A 22008-nucleotide genomic window follows, 5' to 3' on the forward strand; every position below is an offset into this window, starting at 1 on the left:
AATGGACACTTACCTGTCCAGCGTGCCTGCGATGCCGGCAGCCGAGCAATCGCTTGTCTCTCGGCTGCCCCCGCCGCCATCCATGGTGAGGGAATGAGGAAGTGAAGGGTTGCAGCTTCACTGCCCGGTTCCCTACTGCGCATACGCGAGTATCTCGGCGCCCACACTGGTCCCCGCTCTCCTGGGACCAGTGTGTTTCCCAGGAGACAGCGGGGTGGGGGCAGGAAGTGGCGTGACTCCCACGAGAGTCTATGCCCGGAAGTGGGTGCAAATACCTGTCACCTTAGACAGGTATCTGCACCCCCCACCCCCCTGAAAGGTGCCAAATGCGACACTGGGAGGGAGGGTTCCGAAAAGCGCAAGTTCCATTTTTGGGTGGTACACACAGGCCGAATATCGGCCAGTTCAAGAGAAACCGGACGACATTCAGCCTGTGTGTACCACAGCCTGTCCAACAAAAAACAGTCTAATGACTGGCTTTTATCAAATGGGGATGCTGAAAAAAACAGCATCCGATCAGCGCTTACAACCAATGGCTCATCAGTGTGTTCTGGCAGGGGTAGTCCCCTTGTCAGAACACAATAGCACAGCAAGAGAGATTGCCGCACTAACATGGCTTAGTTGGTACTCAACCTCAGTTTTTGTTCATCCTGCTGGGCTGAATTAAAAAAAAACTCCCTGTGTAATAATATATATATATATATATATATATATATATATATATATATATATACACATATACACACACACACACACACACACACACACACACACACACCTACAGCAAAACCTTGGATTGTGAGCATAATTCATTCCAGAAACATGCTTGTAATCCAAAGAACTTGTATATCAAAGCATTTTTTTTAAAGGGTATAAAGGAGAAGTGAGGCACCCCCATTAAATGTAACCATATTGCTACACTTAGAGGCTCCTCTCTTCTTTTTTATACTCAGTTGTGACATGACTCTACTTGTATATCAAGACATCGCTTGTATATCAAGGCAAAATTTATTAAAACATTTTGCTTGTCTTGCAAAACGCTCTCAAACCAAGGTATTACTGTACTTCTGTTCTTCCTTCAGAAAAACCCCAGTGCTCCGTCATTAATGCATTCAAAAACTTTTAAAAGAAAAAGCTATATATTAAGAAAATACTTTTACGAAAAAATAAATAAAGTCAGCTGTTTCTCTTAAATAAAAAACCTTTTACAACATGTAGATGGTTGCGTTAGTGCTCTCCAATTACTGTGGCAAAGTAATGCAAGATGTTAAAACTTGCATTTTATGTGGAGTGTTCGCAGCTCATAAAAATGTGTGAGATGTCGCAGTGCAATCTGTAACAGGAGGTGGCGGGGACTTGGCACTGCAGTCCCAGATGATATCATTCCCACTAGTTGTGCATTATCTGATATGAAATCATCACGGCTCACTCAGGGACCTAAGAATTTATGAGCGATCTGTAGAATCTGTACAGTATAGAGATTCTAAGGATGACCACTGCTCGATAAACAGGGTTGGAGATAACCCAGAATGCCACAACTGCCCTTGGGTATTTGTTTGCTGGCTGTAAAGCACTTATTGGACAGTTGGAAATGCTCTGAAAATTGCTCCGTTTTAGAATGGTATGTTTACGGGCTCTTTCACACGTCCGTTCCGTTAGTCCGTTTTTTGGACGTCCGTTAACGGACCGCAATGCTTTCCTATGGGTTAGTGTCCGTTAGCGGATGAGCATCCGCTAACGTCCGTTAACATCCGTCTCCGTTAAGCTCAGTTTTTTTGAACGGAAGAAAACCCTATTTTTCTTCCGTCAAAAAAACAGAACGGACGAAAAACGGACGTTAGCGGACGATCCGTTTACCATCCGATCCGCTAACATCCGTTTTTCATCAATATATGTAAAAAGCCCCCCAAAAAAAAAAAAACGGACGAAAAAACGGATCAACTGATGAAAAAAAAAATGATCTAAAAAACTGAGCGGGCGTGTGAAAGAGCCCTACCTCTCCCAGGATCCAGCACCAGGTCTCCTCTCAAATGTGTGGCCACCAGAAGTTCAAGGTTTCACCAAGAGTGCCAGCTACGCACTTCACCCGATTGGCACTGGATTTAAATGTAGTGACATGGCTCAGAGTTCGAGCAACATGTCACTAAAACCAAGCCGAGACACCACCCACCGCCCCTGCTGCAGTAGGTTTACCAGTTCTCTATATCCCCTGAGCGCCTTCAGTTGCCAGTGTTCACTGCCACTTTGTGCCGCCATCTCCAGTGCACCCCAGTTTCTCCAGTGTGCCCCACATGACTCCTGAGGCTCCTGTAAAAGATCACCCCTAAGCATCCTATGACTGCAGTGTGCCCGACGTGACTCCAGTGTACCTCTGAGCATTGTGCCATTCAGCGACCCAAGTGCACACCATGTCTCCACCACATCCCTAAGACCCCTTTCACACTGAGACGCTTTTCAGGCGCTAAAACGCTAAAAATAGCGCCTGCAAAGCGTCCTGAAAGAGCCGCTCCTCACACTCCAATGTGAAAGACCGAGGGCTTTCACACTGGAGCGGTACGCTGGCAGGACGCAAAAAAAAAAAGTCCTGCTAGCAGCATCTTTGGAGCGGTGAAGAAGCGCTGTATATACCTCTCCTCCACCACTCCTGCCCATTGAGATCAATGGGCAGCGCGGCCATACCGCCGGCAAAGTGCCGCTGCAGCGGTGCTTTGCGGGTGGGTTTAACACTTTTGCAGCTGCTAGCGGGGGTTGAAAGTGCCCCGCTAGCAGCCGAATACCCCTGCAAAAAACTATGGTAGAGCGTCGCTAAAAATAGTGGCACTTTACCGCTGACGTTCCCAGTGTGAAGAAAGCAGCCTAAGCATCCGGAGACTCCAGGGACCACAGCACACACTGTGAACCCCGTGACTTTAGCACTGATTACTGTAATGTCACTGGTTCCCCAAAAAGTGTCAAAAATGTCAGTTAGTATGAGATCTGTCTGCTGCAATGACGCAGTCCTGCTAAAAATTGCTGATCGCCGCCATTACTAGAAATGTATTTAATTTTTTTTTATTTACCATTTTTGTTTAATCACAAATATGTAGCAGAATACATATCAGCCTAAACTGATAAATAAATGTTTTTTTTTACACTTTGGGCTAGATTTATCAAGCAGATACGCCACCGTAATTTCAAATCTGCGCCGTCGTATCTTTACGCCGATTCTCAAAGGCAGATACGTTCAAAAAATAGGCTTCCTCCACCGACGCAACTTAATAAGGCGGCGTATAATTGTGTGCAATTTTACGCTGGCCGATAGGGGCGCTTCCGTTGTTTTCGGCGTTGAATATGCAAATGACCTAGATACGCCAATTCACAAACATACGTACGCCCGTCGCAATTTCGTTACGTCGTTTACGTTAGGCTTTTTCGGCGTAAGGTTACTCCTGCTATTAGGAGGCGCAGCCAATGTTTAGTATGGACGTCGTTCCCGCTTTGAATTTAGAATTTTTTACGCCGTTTGCGTAAGTCGTTCGTGAATGAGGCTGGACGTAATTTACGTTCACGTCGGAACCAATACGTCGTTGCGGCGTACTTGGGAGCAATGCACACTGGGATATGTACACGGACGGCGCATGCGCCGTTCGTAAAAAACGTCAATCACGTCAGGTCATCATACATTAACATAAAACACGTCCCCTCATCCACATTTGAATTACGCGCGCTTACGCCGGCCCCATTTATGCTACGCCGCCGTAACTTAGAAGGCAAGTGCTTTGTGAATACAGCACTTGCCTCTCTAACTTACGCTGCGCCGCCGTAACTATGCGCGCCCCTACCTGAATCTAGCCCTTTGTTTTGAAAAGTTTTATAGCAGAAAGTAAAAAAACTTTATTTTTTTTCAAAATGTTAACTTTTTTCGTAAAGAACGGAAAAAAAGGAATAAATAAATAAAATACTAAAAAACGCAGAAGTGATCAAATACCACCAAAAGAAAGCTCTATTTGTGTGTGTCTGTGTGTGTTTGGGGAAGGGACGTAAATTTTGTTTGGGTACAACGTCGTACAACCGCGCAATTGTCAGTTAAAACGAAGCAGTGCCGTGTCGTAAAAAATGGCCTGGTCATTGAGAAGCCAAATCTTCCGGGGCTGAAGTGGTTAATGTCTACAATGATGTAACAGGGAAAAAAACTTACAACTGGTTCATTACAAGACCACCACAAAATGTCTATTCACTCGGCGCTGTAGTTCCCCTTTCATGGCAGTATGCCAGGTATGAACAAATCTCCTTCTTCTGGATGACATTCGGTAACAAGTGTTACAAGCGCCCCATTGTTTCCTCTCCACCAGCCGGAACAAATCACAAGTACCCTACGAGGACACTGATAAAACAAAGTGCAAAAGATTAAGGAAACTGACATTTGCTTCTCGTCACCGCTGAAGCCTCACGTCACTTGGCGGTAAGCGCGCACAGAAATCTCCCCCTTCCAGAAAACACTTTGATTTCACCGGAACGCTGCCTACTGCTCTGGAAGGCAAATAAAAGCTTTTTGAAGAAGGAGCAATAATGCAGCTTTTTAAAATGCCTCCGTGACTCACTTTCTGAAAGCGAGCCAAATCCGAGGGGGAAGGGAAAGCAAAATGATGTGAGGAATCTTTCATGGATAGAAGTAAACTTTACTTATCAAACTTCTCCAAAGGCAATAAAAAACATTTATGAAGACCTGTGCTTGCTTGAAAGTGTTGAAACTGTCTGCGGCCATTAAATGCAGAGCTCCAGGCAAACCACTAAAAACACAAAGTAGAACTACATATAGCTTTACGGTTTTGACTGCCAAATATGCAATTCTGCTTGGGCGGTGTTTATGAGTACATAGATGTATACAGGCAGAAAACATTCCCAGTTCAAAAAAAATAGCAGCATTTTCCCATGGCCAGGGAGCATACAGCCTGTCATAGAGGGGTCTGTACAGCCATTCACTTCTATGACAGGCTGTATGCTCCACCTGCAGCTCACCAGCCAAGGGGAAATATAAGGCCCCATGCACACGAGACGCAGATGCAAACTCATCTAAACACACGTTTTCAAACGCAAAAAACGGCGTTTTACCGCGTTTGCGTTTATAAGCGTTTAGTTAAGAAACATCATAAGACCCCAAAAAACAGTATTATTTAACCATTTTGTGAGACCAGAGTGAGTAGCAGCTGAGAGAGCAGCAGTGTACTTGTATTTAGCGTGTCACTTGCCACAAGTTGTGAATTGTCCACTTGCCACTTCATCTGCCATGTCACCTGGCCACGCCACCTGCCACAAGTTGTGGGTTGTCCACTTGCCACATCACCTGGCCACGTCACCTGCTATGTCACCTGCCACAAGTTGTGGATTGTCCACTTGCCACAAGTTGTGGATTGTCCACTTGCCACAAGTTGTGGATTGTCCACTTGCCACATCACTTGGCAATGTCATCTGGCCACGTCACCTGCTATGTCACCTGGCCATGTCACCTGCCACAAGTTGTGGATTGTCCACTGGCAACAAGTTGCAGATTGTCCACTTGCCACAAGTTGTGGATTGTCCACTCGCCACGTCACCTGCCACGTCACCTGTTCACATCACCTGGCCACAAGTTGTGGATTGTCCACTGGCCACGTCACCTGCCACAAGTTGTGGATTGTCCACTTGCCACGTCACCAGGCCATGTCACCTGGCCACATCACCTGCCACAAGTTGTGGATTGTCCACTTGTCACATGACCTGGCCACGTCACCTGGCCACGTCACCTACCACAAGTTGTGGATTGTCCACTTGCCACGTCACCTGTCACAAGTTGTGGATTGTCCACAATGCAATGCAAGCAATTACAGTTTTTTTTATGGGTTTTTCATCAATTGCCATCATTTTTGAGATTTCTAATGTAAAAAAAAAAAAAAAAATAGGTCACCTTTAAAAACGCCTATAAACGAAATCGCGGTACCGGCGTTTTGCCGCGTTTAGCGTCTGAAACACAAAAATGTTTGCGTCTGAACCCATTTTTTTGCTTCTGAAAAAACGAGCATAAACGCAACTGCCGAAAAACGTGACGGTGTGCATGGACACATAGGATAACATTGAATGTGTTCAGGGGCAGTTGAAAAAGCTGTCCAAATGCCTCTGAACACGCGTTTACCAGCGTATCGTGTGCATGGGGCCTAATTCTGTGTATATGTGTGATATATATATATATATATATATATATATACACATACATATACACACACACACACACACACACACACACACACACACACACATATATACACACACACCACAAAAAGGGTTATAAAACCTCAGTTATTCACCTTAATACATTCTATGCATTAAGGTGAAAAATCTTGTGCTGCAGCAGACCCCCCCCCCCCCCCCCTTTATACCTGAAACTGATCGTACCAGCAATGAGTACGAGCCTAGCAGCGCCTCCCCCATCTCAGGTCCTCGTTGGATAGATTGATAGCAGGAGGCATTGGCTCCCGCTGCTGTCAGTCAAAGCCAGTGACACAGGAGCCGAGGCCGAGTCCTGCTGCCTGTGTCAATGGACGTAGCAGCAGGACTCGGGAGCGCGCCCGCAACACATGTGCCCCCCCAGGGAAAGTGTCTCTCCTTAGGGGCACTCAAGAAGAGGAGAAGCCAGGAGCGCTGCGGGGGGACCCAAGAAAAAAGGAGGATCGGGGCCACTCTGTGCAAAACCGTCGCATAGAGGTGGCAAGTCTAAAACATGTTTGTCATTTAAATAAAATAAAAAAAAGGAAGCGTTACAAAAACTTTATAGTGGTTGTAAAGGCAGAAGGTCTTTTTATCTTAATGCATTAAGATACAAAAAACTTCTGTGTGCAGCAGCCCCCTTTATACTTACCTGAGGTCCATCTAGATCCAGAGACGTTGCACACGAGACTTGGCTGTCTGAGACTCTCCCTCTTCATTGGCTGAGAGAGCAGCGCTGCGCCATTGGCTCCCGCTGCTGTCAAAGTCGGTGATCCAATGAGGAGAGAAAGGGGGCGGGACAGGGCTGCATCTGACTGGACACAGGAAGGGTCAGCTTTAAGCATGGCTATACTATCATCTTGTAGGGTTGGGAACTCAAACAGTTCCCGAGTTAGGGACCACATTTCTCAGAGGTGCCTCGATGCAGCAGTGTGGCTTCATGCGCTTTTACAATTATATTCAACTAAACCCGTGTTTTATTCGTTAGTTGTTGAAACAGGTTATTTTGTGCAGAACGGGTTGCTAGGAACATTGTGTTTTACTTCCAATTGCCTCCCTGAATAAAAGCATTGATAATTTACTGTAGATTAAATTCCTCTTTTTTTAGACTTGTTATAGTCCTGAATGTGGACAGGAAAAGCAGTTATTAGCTCCTAAGCAGTGGCGGCTGGTGAAAACAAACTGAAAAATTCAGAAAAAAAAACAAACCATCAGTTGCAGCCTTACTCTGCCATCAAACGCAGCCACTGTGCCCATCAAACGCAGCCACTGTGCCCATCAATTGCAGCCACTGTGCCCATCAAACGCAGCCACTGTACTGCCCGTCACTTACTCTCGGTGGGGCAGTGAGTGGTGTCCCCCCCATACTCCATGTCAGCAATGTCTTCTCCCACCCGCTCCTCCCAGCCTCTCCCACGATTGGACGCCTGATTGGCGTCCAATCACAGCGCCTGTTTCAGCCAATCAGGTGACGGATAACAGTCCCAAGAACCTGATTGGCTGAAAGGCAGTTCAGTGTTAGGAAAGAGAATATTCATTCGCTTTTCTAACACAGCTGGGTGAACTGCGAGCGCCAAGCATGACTCCATGATGCCTATTAGAGCCTATGGCTCTAATCAGGTGCTTCAAAAACACCCCCCGCCGCTGTAATTCAGGCGCCTGAACAGGGGGTGGCAGCAGTAGCTATAAATAGATTCATGCTATGCACATCTATTGGTGATAGAGGGGGTGGCGCCTGTATGGACGCACCGCCACTGCTCCTAAGAGAATCCCAACAGGAGATCAGCCAAAAGAGCATTCGGAGACACAACCTGTCATCATGTTTTGTAAACTGTAATAAAGGGGAAAATAGGATTCCACCCAACACTCCTCTCCAACGGGCTTCGGAATTCCTCAGAGTGAAAGAAAATCGAATTCCCAACAACAAAACCTGCGAGGAGAGAATAAAAGTTTCATCTACAATGGAGGTCACCTCACCGACCTCCGCCACAGCGCTGCAAGATCGAATGACAAAGTTCTATTGTGCTGTAATGAAGTGAAATGGGACTTGGTCTTGTATGCTGCAGAGGGGTCTGGCCCCAATTACCTCGGATAATGAAGGACATTTGGAGGTGGGATGATCGGGAGACATCCGGTGCCGGTCCATTATATTCCAGACACAAAGCACACAAGAGATTTGTAACATTTCCAATGCTATTTACAGGTTATTATACCATTTATGTAAAAGGACCCACTATCTCCGAGCATCAGCACGAAGAACGGAGCCGCCACTAGGGGAAGCAGAGCCGATGCTTCCTGTATAGTGCCGGCTCCTTCACAGGCGGAGTGATACATAATGTACTCCGCCTTTGACAGGAAGCGTCGGCTCTCTACTGCAGCCACATGCTTCTTCGACACCAATGCACACAAAGTAAACCTGTGATCTAGGGCAGCAGCTAGTAGTATAAGCACCAGCCACCAGTACCCGTCACCAGTACCAGCCACCAGTACCAGCACTCGCCAGCAGTACCAGCCACCAGTACTCGCCAGCAGTACCAGCCACCAGTACCAGCACTCGCCAGCAGTACCAGCACGTGCCAGCAGTACCAGCCATCAGTACCAGTACGTGCCAGCAGTACCAGTACGTGCCAGCAGTACCAGCCATCAGTACCAGTACGTGCCAGCAGTACCAGCCATCAGTACCAGTACGTGCCAGCAGTACCAGTACTCGCCAGCAGTACCAGCCATCAGTACCAGTACTCGCCATCAGTACCAGTACTCGCCAGCAGTACCAGCCATCAGTACCAGTACTCGCCAGCAGTACCAGCCATCAGTACCAGTACTCGCCAGCAGTACCAGCCATCAGTACCAGTACTCGCCAGCAGTACCAGCCATCAGTACCAGTACTCGCCAGCAGTACCAGCCATCAGTACCAGTACTCGCCATCAGTACCAGTACTCGCCAGCAGTACCAGCCATCAGTACTAGTACTCGCCAGTAGTACCAGCAGGCAGTACTCAACAGCAGTACCAGCAGGCAGTACCAGCAGGCAGTACTCAACAGCAGTACCAGCAGGCAGTACTCAACAGCAGTACCAGCAGGCAGTACTCAACAGCAGTACCAGCAGGCAGTACTCAACAGCAGTACTCAACTGCTGTGCATCAGTGTGAAAGCAGCCTTAGGCCCCTTTCACACTATCAGTTCGATCGGGTCTGCCTGTGTATTTCAGGCGGGCCCAGTCGGACTCTCCATTCACCTCTATAGAGTGGCAGATGTAAACAGACTCGTGTCTGTTTACACCTGCCTATCTGCAATCCGATCTGCTTAAAAAAACAGAAGGGCATCTGTCCCCTTCTGTCTGGCCGGATTGGAGGGCCCATAGAGTAGAGCGGGCTGCGTCTATGTCTGCTCTACATATTCGGAGTGGGCACAGACCTGCCATCCGCCCGCTCCGCTCATTGTGGCCTGCGACCAGTTCGCTCCTCAAAAGGTTGGGCACCCCTGCTTTACAACCACTTTAACCCCTTAGGTTCCACAGTGAGTATAACAAGCATGCTTTACAGCAAAGCTGGTTTTACCATTGTGGGTTTAACACTTAGAGCTCTAGTCAGTGAGCTTGCCTAGATTGAAATGATTTCATCAGTTTGCTGCAGGCAGAAGGAAGCATTTCCTCAGTCTTCCCTACCCCTTTTTACTATGTCACAAGGTGAAAGACTGCAGCAGGGGCTGATCTTTGTCAGACACTTTGGAACACAATCAAGAACTGCACAGGCAGAAGGATTATGTGACCGTCATCGCTGAGATGGCATGCTGACCCTGAGGGATGTCCAAACAAAGATGGCCCTATTCCTAGGTAGAGTAAAGCGGACGAAGGCATTGTCAGCGGTAGAGGTAGATCTGGAAGTCTTAAAATTACGCATCACTTAGCATGCATGGACTTAACATTAAAAAAAAAAAAAAAAAAAAAAACTTGACAGGTCCACTTTAAAGAGAAAGGGGCACCATAAACAAAGAACAGAACACTGACCTCATGTTGACCAGATGTGGTGGCACCTGCTGGTGCTGGAAGTGATCCCTCCATTGGTGAATACAAAAGGACTGTGACGGCTGCACGCAGCAGACGGGGTGATAAACGGGTGGATGGTTTGGACACACAGAGGTCGGGGACAGTTCTCGTTGAAGCTGGGAGCACTCGGTGTTCAGCAGAGGTGAGGTCCCAACAGTGTGGGAAACGTGATCCTGCTGGCTGCTCGGGGGCGGGTGATAGCAGCAGTGGTGGCAGCACTGAGAGATGACTGGCGTTCTCTGGTGCTCCAGATACATGGAGCAAGGTTTGGCGGCACCATTCTGAGGAAGGCATCCATTAGGACTGGCTTTAACTTGGGACTCCTCGGAGCTGGGGGGCGGTTGGTCTACGTCGCAGGCTGTGGGGTGGCCCGTGCAGGAAGGTTTGGATGGGAGGCTGCCATTACTGTGTGCCGTACAGTCGCTGTTCCTGCTGTCCACAGCCATCCTCTTCCCGGTGCCTTGCAGTCATCGAAAGGTCTGTGAAGGAACAAAACATGTTAGACTGCGGAAATCAACTGCCGATGTCCTAGAATGACCAAAGCTATAAAACTACTCAAGCCAAAAAAAAAATCAAATTCCAGGGAGGTAAAATCTGAATGTCTGCCAAGATTTATTTGTGTGTCCCGATTGGGGGGGATGGTCTTCACTTCCTGCCCTAGTGACACCAGGACAAGAAATGAGGGGGATCCGAGTGTCCCATCAGAGGGACATCATCATTTCCTACCATCCCTTTTCTGGGAGAGGAAGTTAGTGCACGTCTCTTTAATGGAAATAAAGAATAAAACAATTCCTGACAGAGATTATCCTTTCCCCATCTTTATAAACATACATTTCAAATGAAGCTTGGAACCAGGGATCAACAAAAGGTGGTAAAAGTCATAATATAGCAGGCATTGATAAAACTACATCTGCGCACCACCCACTGAAAATGCTATTTAATTCATTTTTCATATTCAAAACAAACTCCCCTTCCATCCATAAAGCCATCCAGGTCTCCTTGGTTTATTTGGTTGGGAAATCTCTTTTAAAAACACCTCCCTAGCATTTTTAGCTGTGGCCATGCGTAGATGATTCACGTAGCAATTACTTCCTGGAGTCCATCTGCCCTTGGCTCAGGCATGCATGCAGGAGGGTGTGTTTAGCTGAGAAGTCCCTCCTCCACATAAAAGAAAAAAAAATTCCCATGGAGACTTCTGGAATTTGGCATAGGGCAGAATTTAGGAAGCAACTGAAGAAATGTAAAAAATACAAATAATAATAATAATAATAAATAAAAAAGGTTAAAAAACAAGTAAAAATAAACAATGCTTCTTCCCCCCCACCCCCCTCCTGCGCTCTCTTTCCCCCCTCCTCCTCCTCTTGCGCTCTCTTTCCCCCCTCCTCCTCCTCTTGCCCTCTCTTTCCCCCCTCCTCCTCCTCTTGCCCTCTCTTTCCCCCTCCTCCTCCTCTTGCCCTCTCTTTCCCCCCTCCTCCTCCTCTTGCCCTCTCTTTCCCCCCTCCTCCTCCTCTTGCCCTCTCTTTCCCCCCTCCTCCTCCTCCTCTTGCCCTCTCTTTCCCCCCTCCTCCTCCTCCTCTTGCCCTCTCTTTCCCCCCTCCTCCTCCTCTTGCCCTCTCTTTCCCCCCTCCTCCTCCTCTTGCCCTCTCTTTCCCCCCTCCTCCTCCTCTTGCCCTCTCTTTCCCCCCTCCTCCTCCTCTTGCCCTCTCTTTCCCCCCTCCTCCTCCTCTTGCCCTCTCTTTCCCCCCTCCTCCTCCTCTTGCCCTCTCTTTCCCCCCTCCTCCTCCTCCTCTTGCCCTCTCTTTCCCCCCTCCTCCTCTTGCCCTCTCTTTCCCCCCTCCTCCTCTTGCCCTCTCTTTCCCCCCTCCTCCTCCTCCTCTTGCCCTCTCTTTCCCCCCTCCTCCTCCTCCTCTTGCCCTCTCTTTCCCCCCTCCTCTTGCCCTCTCTTTCCCCCCTCCTCTTGCCCTCTCTTTCCCCCCTCCTCTTGCCCTCTCTTTGCCCCCTCCTCCTCCTCTTGCCCTCTCTTTCCCCCCTCCTCCTCCTCTTGCCCTCTCTTTCCCCCCTCCTCCTCCTCTTGCCCTCTCTTTCCCCCCTCCTCCTCCTCCTCTTGCCCTCTCTTTCCCCCCTCCTCCTCTTGCCCTCTCTTTCCCCCCTCCTCCTCTTGCCCTCTCTTTCCCCCCTCCTCCTCCTCCTCTTGCCCTCTCTTTCCCCCCTCCTCCTCCTCCTCTTGCCCTCTCTTTCCCCCCTCCTCTTGCCCTCTCTTTCCCCCCTCCTCTTGCCCTCTCTTTCCCCCCTCCTCTTGCCCTCTCTTTCCCCCCTCCTCTTGCCCTCTCTTTCCCCCCTCCTCTTGCCCTCTCTTTCCCCCCTCCTCTTGCCCTCTCTTTCCCCCCTCCTCCTGCCCTCTCTTTGCCCCCTCCTCCTGCCCTCTCTTTGCCCCCTCCTCTTGCCCTCTCTTTGCCCCCTCCTCTTGCCCTCTCTTTGCCCCCTCCTCTTGCCCTCTCTTTCCCCCCTCCGCTTGCCCTCTCTTTCCCCCCTCCTCCTCCTCCTCTTGCCCTCTCTTTCCCCCCTCCTCTTGCCCTCTCTTTCCCCCCTCCTCTTGCCCTCTCTTTCCCCCCTCCTCCTCCTCCTCTTGCCCTCTCTTTCCCCCCCTCCTCCTCCTCTTGCCCTCTCTTTCCCCCCCTCCTCTTGCCCTCTCTTCCCCCCTCCTCTTGCCCTCTCTTCCCCCCTCCTCCTCCTCTTGCCCTCTTTTTTCCCCCCTCCTCCTCCTCTTGCCCTCTCTTTCTCCCCCCCTCCTCTTGCCCTCTCTTCCCCCCCTCCTCTTGCCCTCTCTTTATCCCCCCTCCTCCTCTTGCCCTCTCTTTCTCCCCCCCCTCCTCCTCCTCTTGCCCTCTCTTTCCCCCCTCCTCTTGCCCTCTCTTTCCCCCCTCCTCTTGCCCTCTCTTTCCCCCCTCCTCTTGCCCTCTCTTTCCCCCCTCCGCTTGCCCTCTCTTTCCCCCCTCCGCTTGCCCTCTCTTTCCCCCCTCCTCCTCCCCTCTCTTTCCCCCCTCCTCTTGCCCTCTCTTCCCCCCTCCTCTTGCCCTCTTTTTTCCCCCCTCCTCCTCCTCCTCTTGCCCTCTTTTTTCCCCCCTCCTCCTCCTCTTGCCCTCTTTTTTCCCCCCTCCTCCTCCTCTTGCCCTCTTTTTTCCCCCCTCCTCCTCCTCTTGCCCTCTTTTTTCCCCCCTCCTCCTCTTGCCCTCTCTTTCTCCCCCCCTCCTCTTGCCCTCTCTTTCTCCCCCCTCCTCCTCTTGCCCTCTCTTTCTCCCCCCCTCCTCCTCCTCTTGCCCTCTCTTTATCCCCCCTCCTCCTCTTGCCCTCTCTTTCTCCCCCCTCCTCCTCCTCTTGCCCTCTCTTTCTCCCCCCCTCCTCCTCTTGCCCTCTCTTTCTCCCCCCCTTCTCCTCCTCTTGCCCTCTCTTTCTCCCCCCCTTCTCCTCCTCTTGCCCTCTCTTTATCCCCCCTCCTCCTCTTGCCCTCTCTTTCTCCCCCCCTCCTCCTCTTGCCCTCTCTTTCTCCCCCCCTCCTCCTCCTCTTGCCCTCTCTTTCTCCCCCCCTCCTCCTCTTGCCCTCTCTTTCTCCCCCCCTTCTCCTCCTCTTGCCCTCTCTTTCTCCCCCCCTCCTCCTCCTCCTCTTGCCCTCTCTTTCTCCCCCCTCCTCCTCCTCCTCCTCTTGCCCTCTCTTTCTCCCCCCTCCTCCTCCTCCTCTTGCCCTCTCTTTCTCCCCCCCCTCCTCCTCCTCTTGTGCCCCCTATTCCTCTCCCCCCTTCCTCCTGCCCTCTGTGTTCCCCCACCTCCTCCTGCCCTCATCTTCATTCAGCTTGGTCAATTAAAGCAGAGTTCCAGGCAAAAAAAACATCTCCGTTTTACTGAACACCACCCCACCCCCCTCTTGTTTTTGGATATTTTTTATTAATTTTTTTCCCCTCTTTTTGGCACCCTTTTGCCTTTTTTTCCCTCTAGGGACTGCCGTCCTATGTTGCCCCGGCAAGGTTCATCACTTCCGCGGTTGCATCTGGTCCTCCTTCCCCCCCACTGCCTTCTGGGACCTGTGTGTGGCGCACAACTTACGCATGCACAGTAGGAAACCGGCTGTGAAGCCTGAAGGCTTCACGGCCGGTTTCCCTTACTTGCAATGCCGGCGCCTGCAACCGATGGATGAATTGGCTTTGGGGGTGCAGACATCACAGGCTCTTTGGACAGGTAAGTGTCCTTATATTAAAATCCAGCAGCTACAGTATTTGTAGCCTCTGACTTTTGTTTTCCTCCCAAAGCTGGAACTCCTCTTTAAGCTTTGACAAAACCTAGTAGCGGATTGGTTACCAGCCAGCAACTAAGAGACCGCACCATAAAAGAGTTAAGAAATTAAAAACATAACCACAGCACAATATAAATCACACACAATGGGATGCTGGGAATTCAGTGCCTGCATTAAAGGGCAAGAAACATTTGGGGAATCTGGATATACACAACATTCCTTGAAAATGCCATAATAACCGTCTATCGGCTAAGCCAGCAGCCAAGGCCAGGCGCCACCTGTTAGCCCATGAACTTTAATGGGTGGAGGAGGAACAAAAAAAAAGTAAAGCAAGCTCTTGGAAAAAATAAAATAAAAAATATTTCCAGAGGACACTTAACACACTGCAAAAATGTAAATAGGCCCTTAGGGCCCATTCACACCATCGTGTTGTGGTAACGCGTGTGTTACCACAACGCATAGCTACACACATTAAAAGGCATTGGAATAATGCAATACCATTCATTCTGAACATGCATTGCAGAGCAGCGCAACAGGTTTTGCAGTGCAGTGTAAAAAAAACGTGCCTGCACTTTAGTGTGCTGCAATGCATGTCCATCAGGGGGCGCTATTCATTATAAAATAGCCCCAAACAATACTAATGCATTCAACATGCCTTGCCATGCATTACAGCAGCAGAAGGTGTTAAAAGGCCCTCAGAGCGCATCTACATCCTTGTGTTGCAGGAAAGGGTTTTCAATGGCACCAAAGGCTCGGTAATACTTGCATTAGTCTCTGAAGAGTGACCGTGTTTGGATTGCTCTTTAAAGAGCATTTGACAAGAAAATTAGGTGTTGTGTCTGTGACGGAAGTCACTTTGGGCGGGGGGCTGTGGAACCCAGAATTCCTTGGAGAGGTTGGGAAACCCTTGTTTCAGCTCCCCATGCACCTCCTATGTCTAAGGCCTCTTTCACACAAGGTGGACTCTGTTGCTACGGAGTCCGCCATCTCAGCGGGAGTTCTCTCCGCTGAGCCGGCGGATGACGAGTCCCTCTCTGCTCAATGAGCGGGGAGGGGCTTGTGCAGCGCCACTGTCTCCTATGGAGAGATCTGATGAAAACGGACAGCATGACCGCCTTCATCAGATCTCACCCGATCCGATATGGACGGATGGGGACGTATCACCATACGTCTGATTTTGGCGGATCGGATTGGGTCAGATGTCAGCGGACACGTCTCCGCTGACATTCGACGCTCCATAGAATTGCATGAAGCGGCCGTTCAGGTCTGCTGACAAAACTGACAGGCGGATCTAAACGGTCCGACCACGTGAATGGGACCTAAATCACCCCGTGTCTATTAGGGGCACAGGGTGACTGAGGAAAACGATTGACAGCTACTTAATGGAACAGTAATATTTATTCACAATATCTCCTGGGAAAAATACAAAGACTATTCCTGGTTTATTGGATTCAGAACTATACATGTTAGTGGAAAAGGCTGATCACATTGGCCTCAGTACAACGTAGGAGACGAATAGTCTGCTACTGGAGGGCTCCTGCTATTGTGTGAAGGTGTTCTGTGTGTGTTAATACTTATGATAATGTGTATTGTAGTGTGTGAGTTAGGAGACCTCAGAGTCATCCAGGTAGCTAATCAACATAATTTTTATAGTATATGGGCCGGATTCAGGTAGATCGGCGCATCTTTCTGCCGGCGTAGCGCATCTCATATGCGCTACGCCGACGTAACACAGAGAGGAAAGCAGATTATTCACAAAGCACTTGCTCCCTACGTTGCGCCAGCGTAACGTAAATTATTCGGCGTAAGCCCGCCTAATTCAAAGTAGGTGGATGGTGGGCGTGATCCATTTAAATGAACCGTGACCCCATGCAAATGATGGACCGAACGAACGGCGCATGTCAAAATTTTCAAGACAGGCCATTTTGGGGCACTGACAGCCCATTCAACGTTCTGATAAACATTAAAAAGCAACATAATGTGCATTAACACATCACAAAAAAAGTAAACGGGCCCCTTAGTGTCTGCAATAATGCTGCAGTGTAACCATAAATTCCCTTTGGACACCCATTCACAGTGCTCATAACTCCCGAACCTCCACCAAAAACAGTCCAAGAGTTGACGAAAAAAAAACATGCGATTTCCAATGACTGGTAGATCGCCAAGAATGAAATTCATTTTATTTCTTCATCTTTTTAACCTGTTCTACAATAAATTACAGATACAACATAATTAATAACTGTTCAATTGCTAGGATAACACAAGTTGCTAATCGGCCGAATCACATTGCAGCGACTTAAAGCGGAGGTTCACCCATGGAGAACACATTTTCCCCTTAGATTAATGCTTGTTTTGTCTAGGGGAATCGGCTATTTGTTTTAAAATATGATCCGTACTTACCGTTTACCAGATGCACCTTCTCCGTCGCTTCCGAGTATGGGCTGCGGGAACGGGCGTTCCTTCTTGATTGACAGTCTTCCGAGAGGCTTCCGACGGTCGCATCCATCGCGTCACGATTTTCCGAAAGAAGCCGAACGTCGGTGCGCAGGCGCAGTATAGAGCCGCACCGACGTTCGGCTTCTTTCGGCTACTAGTGACGCGATGGATGCGACCGTCGGAAGCCTCTCGGAAGACTGTCAATCAAGAAGGAACGCCCGCTCCCGAAGACCCATACCCGGAAGCGACGGAGAGGATGCATCTCGAAAACGGGTAAGTACTGCTCATAACAAATAGCCGATTCCCCTAGACAAAACGAGCATCCAGCTATGGGGAAAAGAGGAAAAAAAAACAGAAATGGGTGAACTCCCGCTTTAATGCATTTAGGGATCCAGGACATGGTGAAAAAACAACTTGCTGAAGTTCAAACCGAACATCAGAATGGGGAACAAAAGGGGAGTTAAAGGGGTTGTAAACCTTCCTGTTTTATCACCTTAATGCATCCTATGCATTAAAGCGGAGCTCCACCCTAAAGTGGAACTCCCGCTGATCGGAACCCTCCCCCCCTCCGGTGTCACATTTGACACCTTTCAGGGGGGAGGGGGGTGCAGATACCTGTCTAAAGACAGGTATTTGCACCCACTTCCGGCCACACAGTCTCGGGCAGACTGCGGGCATGACATCACCTCCCGTCCCCCGTTGTGTTCTGGGAACACTCGGCTCACAGTACACAGCGGGAGCCAAATCGGCAGGTGTAGCCCGACTCGCGCATGCGCTGTAGGGAACCGGGCAGTGAAGTGAATGTGAAAGTGAAAGTGAGGAGCAATGCCACATGGGACATGTAGTCCTGGGCAGGAAGTGAGTGGTTCTAAAGGCAGAAGTCTTTTTTACCTTGCTATAGCGGGCGCTCTATACTATACTTTGCAGCTTGCTATTGAGGCACTCTGAAGGCAGGAGGTGCCAGAAGCATCGGTGAGGGACCCCAGAAGTGGAGGATCTGGGCTGCTCTGTGCAAAACCATTACACAGAGCAGGTAAGTACAACAAGTTTGGTTAAAAAAATTAAAAAAAAATATCACTTTAAAGACTGTGCAGGGAAGATCAGCATCTGAACCCAGAGAAAGTGGAGGAAATAGACTGCATTACAATTACTGTAGTTGGTTTTTTATATTTACCACTGCGTATGGATATTTAAGAATATAATTGCATTTTTTTATTATTTACATATTAACCAAATTGTACACCACACTCAATTTTAAGATTATCCGATTAATCGAAACAATAAATCGGCCAACTAATCGATTATGAAAATAATCGCTAGCTGCAGCCCTAGATGCTATCACGTCAATATGGACCAAAATGTGAGGAAGGTTTCCAACACCTTGTTGACTCTTTGCCACAAAGAATTAGGGAAGTTCTGAAGGCAAAAGGGGGTCCAACCTGGTACTAGCGACGTGTACCTAAGGCCGGCGAGTGTAAACCTGTGGCAAAAATGCACATTATACACAGCAATAAATGTTAATATGTGAATAGGCCCAAAGACTGAAGTGCAATTAAAACACAGCAAAGGTAGTTTGTGTCCACCCAAGTCAAATAAGGGGAATATGGGGGGAGAATTTCGAGTCTCTGCACTTTGTTTTCTGAATGAGCCCACAAGTGGCGATATTATAAGTCGTGCCCTGAGAACGCGGCAACGATGAATGCGAGAAAGTGTGAAGTTGTTTCACTGCGCTCTGTGTGTTTGTCTGAGGAGCGTGTGTTTGTTCTGTGCACAGAGAGGCCTGAATACCAGCCCCGGCCATGAATGGGCCTTTCTGTCAGGAAATGTATGAGTGAACTCTGGCCGAGAGTCAGGCCTCTTTCATCCCGCAGAATCTGCGCACAGAACACGGCCTGGACAGATGTATAGAAAAGTTACCTCAGAGCTCACATCTCCAGACGGCAACCCGCCAGCAGCTCTCACACTTTAAAAATGATTTAATTTCCTTCACGAGCAGCCAGAAAAAAAAGAGAGCCAAAATCTGACGGGAGGTTTCCACACCTTAGACGGGGAGAAAGATTTTTTTATTTTTTTTTAAATTAACAGTTTCATGCCCTTTATATAAAAATTGGCCTTTTATTGTGGTCCGGGTCAGACAATGTCCAGAAAACAGGCAAAGGGCTTCCGAAAAAAAATATGAAACCACCAAAATTTCAGGCTACCCCATTGTCAATAGGGAACGTTTGTTGAGAGAAGAATGTAGCCCCCACCCATTGTTGACCTTCTGAAAACGCCAGTTGCCTGCCTACAGCCGACTTCAAATAGTTTGAGTCGCTGCCCTGGCACAAACCTGCAAAAAAAAGGTCAGATTTCCTAATATTTATACTTTTTCCAAGTCAGTGCCTTCAAAAGCATCAAAGCCATTGGATAAGGATGACAGCCAGGAAACTATTATATTCTGAGGGACAGGTCAGCAGTGGCCACTTACTTTTCCACTACTGTAGTTCTCTGCAATTGCTACATTCGATCACAACACATTTTCCAGAACTTCATACTCCATGCACCTTTCTGCAACAAAGTTGCAAATGCTGCCTTTCTCCTTTGTTGTCACTTCTCACAAGTTTTCCTGACACTTAGCAGTAAAAAGGTGAGGGGGAGGCAGCTTCAGCACACAGCCTGTGATTGACAGCCCAAACTCTGTTCCTGAGTGTTGTATGAAGAGGGGTATCCATTCCCTCAAATCAGCTCTCACTCAGATTTGCCCCCTAGTTTCTAAAGGCCAAAAAAAATAAAAAGTTGTACAATTCTGGACTTTGAAAAGCTGGAGCGGAGAGAGGGCTGCAGATCAATGGCTACAACTTCCCTAGGAAGATTTGTTTAATCTCTATGCGTCACCTGAGGTCAGTCACTTTACTGTGTACCTGTCTGTTTGTAACACTTGGGATGTTCGGAAATTAAAGCGGATCTCCACCCTAAAGTGAAGTCGCGCTGATCGGCACCCTCCCCCCTCCGGTGTCACATTTGACACCTTTCAGGGGGAGGGGGGTGCAGATACCTGTCTACAGACAGGTATTTGCACCCACTTCCGGCCACACGTCACGGGCAAAAGACGGGTTTTTTCTGACATCCCGTCCGTCCCCCGTTGTGTGCTGGGAATACTCGGCTCCCAGCACACAGCGGGAGCCAATCGGCGGGCGCAGCGCGACTCGCGCATGCGCCATAGGGAACCGGGCAGTGAAGCTGGAGCGCTTCACTTCCTGGTTCCCTCACCGTAGATGGAGGGGGGAGCAGCAGGGTGACGAGCGATCGCTCGTCCTCTGCTGCGGACATCGCTGGACTCCAGGACAGGTAAGTGTCCTAATATTAAAAGTCAGCAGCTGCAGTATTTGTAGCTGCTGGCTTTTAATTTTTTTTTTTTTTTGAGCGCACATCCGCTTTAAAGAATTTTGATTGATCTTGGAGTGCAGCCATCTCTTTAATTGTTGGTCGTACGCGGAGGCGACACGGGTGGGCACCCGTGAAATCATCAGGCTTCCTTCCTGTCTCACCTGGAGCAGCAAGTTCTTTTTCTTTGGATACACTGTACTGTGTATATGGAAGGATTTACAACCACTTTTAAGTGTATGTCAAGTCATAACTTTTGTTTGTTTTGGATATTGTTGGTAAGGGTTAGAACCTATGTAACCTTTTAATGCCATCTAGGTAGATTTATGTTCTCTACCCGTCCTGGTAACCATTATCACAGAGCAAAAGGTTAGGGAAATCCAGAATACGATGGGAGTGTAGAGTTGGTAATGCGCCAAGGGCGAGGCTAAGCCATTGCACTCCGGCTGTGCTGACCCCTGCGATTTCCCCAACTGCATCATTTGAGGTAGTGGGGCACTGCGTTCGCATTTCCCTGATAACATTTTTTTTTCCAAAAATGGGTCTGGTCCTGAGTGAGGTGAGAGAGCTGAAGTGTTAAAAAAAACAAAAAGCATTGTATCTGATAGATTGCTAAACAACAGGACCCCACTTCACACATTGCAGATAATCACTGATGGCTTTAGACACCCTCCTGTGACCTCAGCAGAGCGCCATTTACAAGCCACTTAAAAGGAAAGGAGGAGAAGAAAAGCCAACGTTACAAAAACAAATAAAAATGATCATTTAGACACTAGTAAATGTAGCAGGGGTTCGAAAAGATAACATAATACACATTGAGAAAATATTGTGTAACACGTTGGGACAGCTTGGAGTCAGAAACCCTAAACTCTACAATAGAAGCTAAAATGTACAAACAGCCCCATCTTAGCTGTGATGACACCAAGTAAATGCAAGATAGAATATTTAAACGGATGCGTTTAATATTAACCTATAGTAAGCCATCAGATTCTTGTGGCCTAAACTGGTTTATTAAATAAGAGACATTTGGGGTCCCAGAATACGGCCCCACCAATGTTTGGTATTACTGTCCAGTCTTTACAAATGAATAGTCAAGTAAGCTGGCAACCCTGGTACAAGTTTTCCTGAGACTGGGGAAAATGTGTCATTGGGGGGCGTGGGTGAACGCATAAAAAAAAAAAAAAAAAGCAGCTGCAGAGCGGACAGCGATAACTCATGAACAGTTGAGGAACGGTGATAGAATCAAAAGTTTATTTTATTCATTTTCTCCGCACTGGCAAACGTGGCCCCTACAAGATGGGTAGAGTCCATTCATGGCTTTGCATTAGAACACTGAATACGCACATCTGCGCATTTCCATCTATGCAAGCGCCGATATTCCAGTATTTCTTCACAGTAATGCAGATTTAATGCGACTTTTCCTTATGTCTGGATACATCAAACACCCATGAAAGTAGAATGCACACATTTCTGTGTTAACATTTGCTTCTACGGGTTCGAAAATGCTTTTGATGGAAAGTCAATGCATCATATAAAGAGCAAATTTCCCCCACTGCAAACATTACAAAAAAAGTACTTGGATCATCTTCAATGCCCCCACTCCGGAGCATTTAACACTTGTGATGCAGGGGAGGGGCACTACAAGTGTATTTTTTTTCCTT

At 48.4% G+C, this 22008-nt stretch overlaps 1 protein-coding gene and 1 pseudogene across 2 annotated transcripts in view; one reads left to right on the forward strand and one right to left on the reverse strand.

Moving 5' to 3' along the window:
- DISP1 (dispatched RND transporter family member 1) overlaps positions 1-22008 on the reverse strand; it is a 100213-nt gene that overhangs the window by 39509 nt on the left and 38696 nt on the right. For both annotated transcript variants that reach the window (XM_040351371.1, XM_040351372.1), the window contains one exon: positions 10225-10742. In XM_040351371.1, the coding sequence (XP_040207305.1) occupies positions 10225-10709 (485 nt within the window). In that variant the 5' untranslated portion in view covers positions 10710-10742. The remainder of the gene's footprint in view (positions 1-10224; positions 10743-22008) is intronic.
- LOC120938520 lies at positions 20733-20864 on the forward strand (annotated as a pseudogene).

This window comes from Rana temporaria, chromosome 4 (assembly GCF_905171775.1).
Source record: "Rana temporaria chromosome 4, aRanTem1.1, whole genome shotgun sequence".
NCBI classification, from domain to species: Eukaryota; Metazoa; Chordata; class Amphibia; order Anura; family Ranidae; genus Rana; species Rana temporaria.